This window comes from Etheostoma cragini, unplaced genomic scaffold, assembly GCF_013103735.1.
Source record: "Etheostoma cragini isolate CJK2018 unplaced genomic scaffold, CSU_Ecrag_1.0 ScbMSFa_4127, whole genome shotgun sequence".
Lineage (NCBI taxonomy): Eukaryota > Metazoa > Chordata > Actinopteri > Perciformes > Percidae > Etheostoma > Etheostoma cragini.
Genome location: NW_023268467.1, coordinates 1 through 1,945, shown reverse-complemented (window position 1 = coordinate 1,945; position 1,945 = coordinate 1). Strand labels below are relative to the sequence as shown.

Here is a 1,945-nt window from a genome sequence, read left to right as displayed (position 1 = left end):
ATTAAAACATTGTTCATATCTACGGTGGCCCCCCGGGGTCAGCTGAGAAACAAAAACTATTTCATAACACGTGCTCTTGGTTTAATAAATCTGAGCAAAGTTATAAAGATATTCACAGATTCAATCTTCTGGGTTAGTCTACAGCGAAATGATGTTACATCACAAATGACGCATCTTTCCTAACGAAGGAAGGTTAACGACGAGATACTAACCCATCATCATCACATCGAAAGGTTTTTTACGCTGAAAGAAATGTGGAAAAGTTACAAAAAAATTGGAAAGAAGTGAGAAAAAAAACATCAGAAAAGACGACAAAAAAGGGAAAAAATGACAAACAAATTAATCAAAATACATCGCCAATGATTACAAAAACGTGATAAAAATTGGAAAGAAGTGGAAAAAATGACAAAGAAATTGTCACAAAAAGGTGACAAAAAGTTGGAAATAGGTGGAGAAAAAAAAACCATCAGAGCGACAAAAAAGGAAAAATTATAAACTCCTCAAAATCTTTGCCAAACATGACAAAAACTTCAGAAGTGGAGAAAAAAAAAAAACCATCTTACCTCCATTATAACTCTTCTCCTGCAGGTCTTACCTTAAAAAGACAAGCTTGGAGACACTACCGTATTTAACGATTAAATCAAGAGATATGTTGGTGTCGGTGTTGCAGTTTATAGACGGTTGCTGCTAGAAAAACGTTGGAAAGAAGTGAAAAAGACATGTGAAAAAGCGACAAAAAAGGGAAAAAATTACTAAAAAATGTATCAAAATCGTCGCCATAGATGACAAAAAGTGGGAAAAACCCTCTTCCCTCCATTATAACTCGTCTCCTGCTAGTTGTCCTACAGCTCTTCCTTTAAAAAGGTACATTTCTCCCTTAATTAATGATTAATTAAGAGATATGTCGGTGGTGTGGTTTGTAGACGGTCCTTAAGCATCGCAGGTTGCTATGGAGACCGATGGTGTCTTTCATCTCAGCTGACCCCAGGGGGGCTCCACACACACCCCTCACCTCGTGTTATTTACTACACACACACAACATAAGCAGCAGTCCAGGGGGAGCCGAGCTGATGGGGGGGTGACGGCCTCGGCCATCTTTGTAGTTTTTTCTGAGTCAGACCTACATGAACTTCTGTTTCTTCCGAGCCTGAAACTGCTCCGTTTTGCTTTTGACCGACTTGATGAGCAGAGACAGACCGGCGTCCATCGATGTCTTTGAGGCACCGCCGTCAACCGCGGGCGGGTCGGAGTCGGTCTCCCGTCTCTTGCCGGCCCCGGCGGGCGTGTCCGTCTCGGCGCTGAGCGCGTCCTCCACGAGGCGCTGCTGGTCCGCCCGGCGGCGCTGCTTCTCGGCCTGGATGCTCTGCGTGGCCCTGGTCTTCTTGTAGTCGGGGTGGGACGGGTCCAGGTTGAACAGGTGCGAGGTGAACATGGCCTGGAAACGAGGGTCCTTAACGTCCACCTGGACACACGGGAGACAACGGGACATCAAGACTTCACATAGACAGACAGACTTTCTTACCCCTCATGGGACAACATGAGAACAACATGAGGACAACATGAAGACAACATGAAGACAACGTGAAGACAACATGAAGACAAAATTAAGACAACATGAGGACAACATGAAGACAACATGAGGACAACATGAAGACAAAATTAAGACAACATGAGGACAACATGAAGACAACATGAGGGCAACATGAAGACAACATGAGGACAACATGGGGACAACCTGAGGACAACATGAGGGCAGCATGAGGACAACATGAAGACAACATGGGACCAGGTCTGGACCACGTGGGCGCTCCGTGGGACCAGGTCTGGACCACGCGGGCGCTCCGTGGGACCAGGTCTGGACCACGCTGGCGCTCCGTGGGACCAGGTCTGGACCACGCGGGCGCTCCGTGGGACCAGGTCTGGACCACGCGGGCGCTCCGTGGGA

General features: G+C 46.6%; 1 protein-coding gene across 1 annotated transcript; it reads right to left on the bottom strand.

Annotated features, from left to right (window-relative positions):
* Positions 1–1,062: 1,062 nt before the first annotated feature.
* Positions 1,063–1,489, bottom strand: LOC117941061 (ESF1 homolog). The gene has a single exon (XM_034866157.1). The coding sequence runs from the start codon at positions 1,487–1,489 to the stop codon at positions 1,121–1,123; it is 369 nt and encodes a 122-aa protein (XP_034722048.1). The 3' UTR covers positions 1,063–1,120.
* Positions 1,490–1,945: the final 456 nt, after the last annotated feature.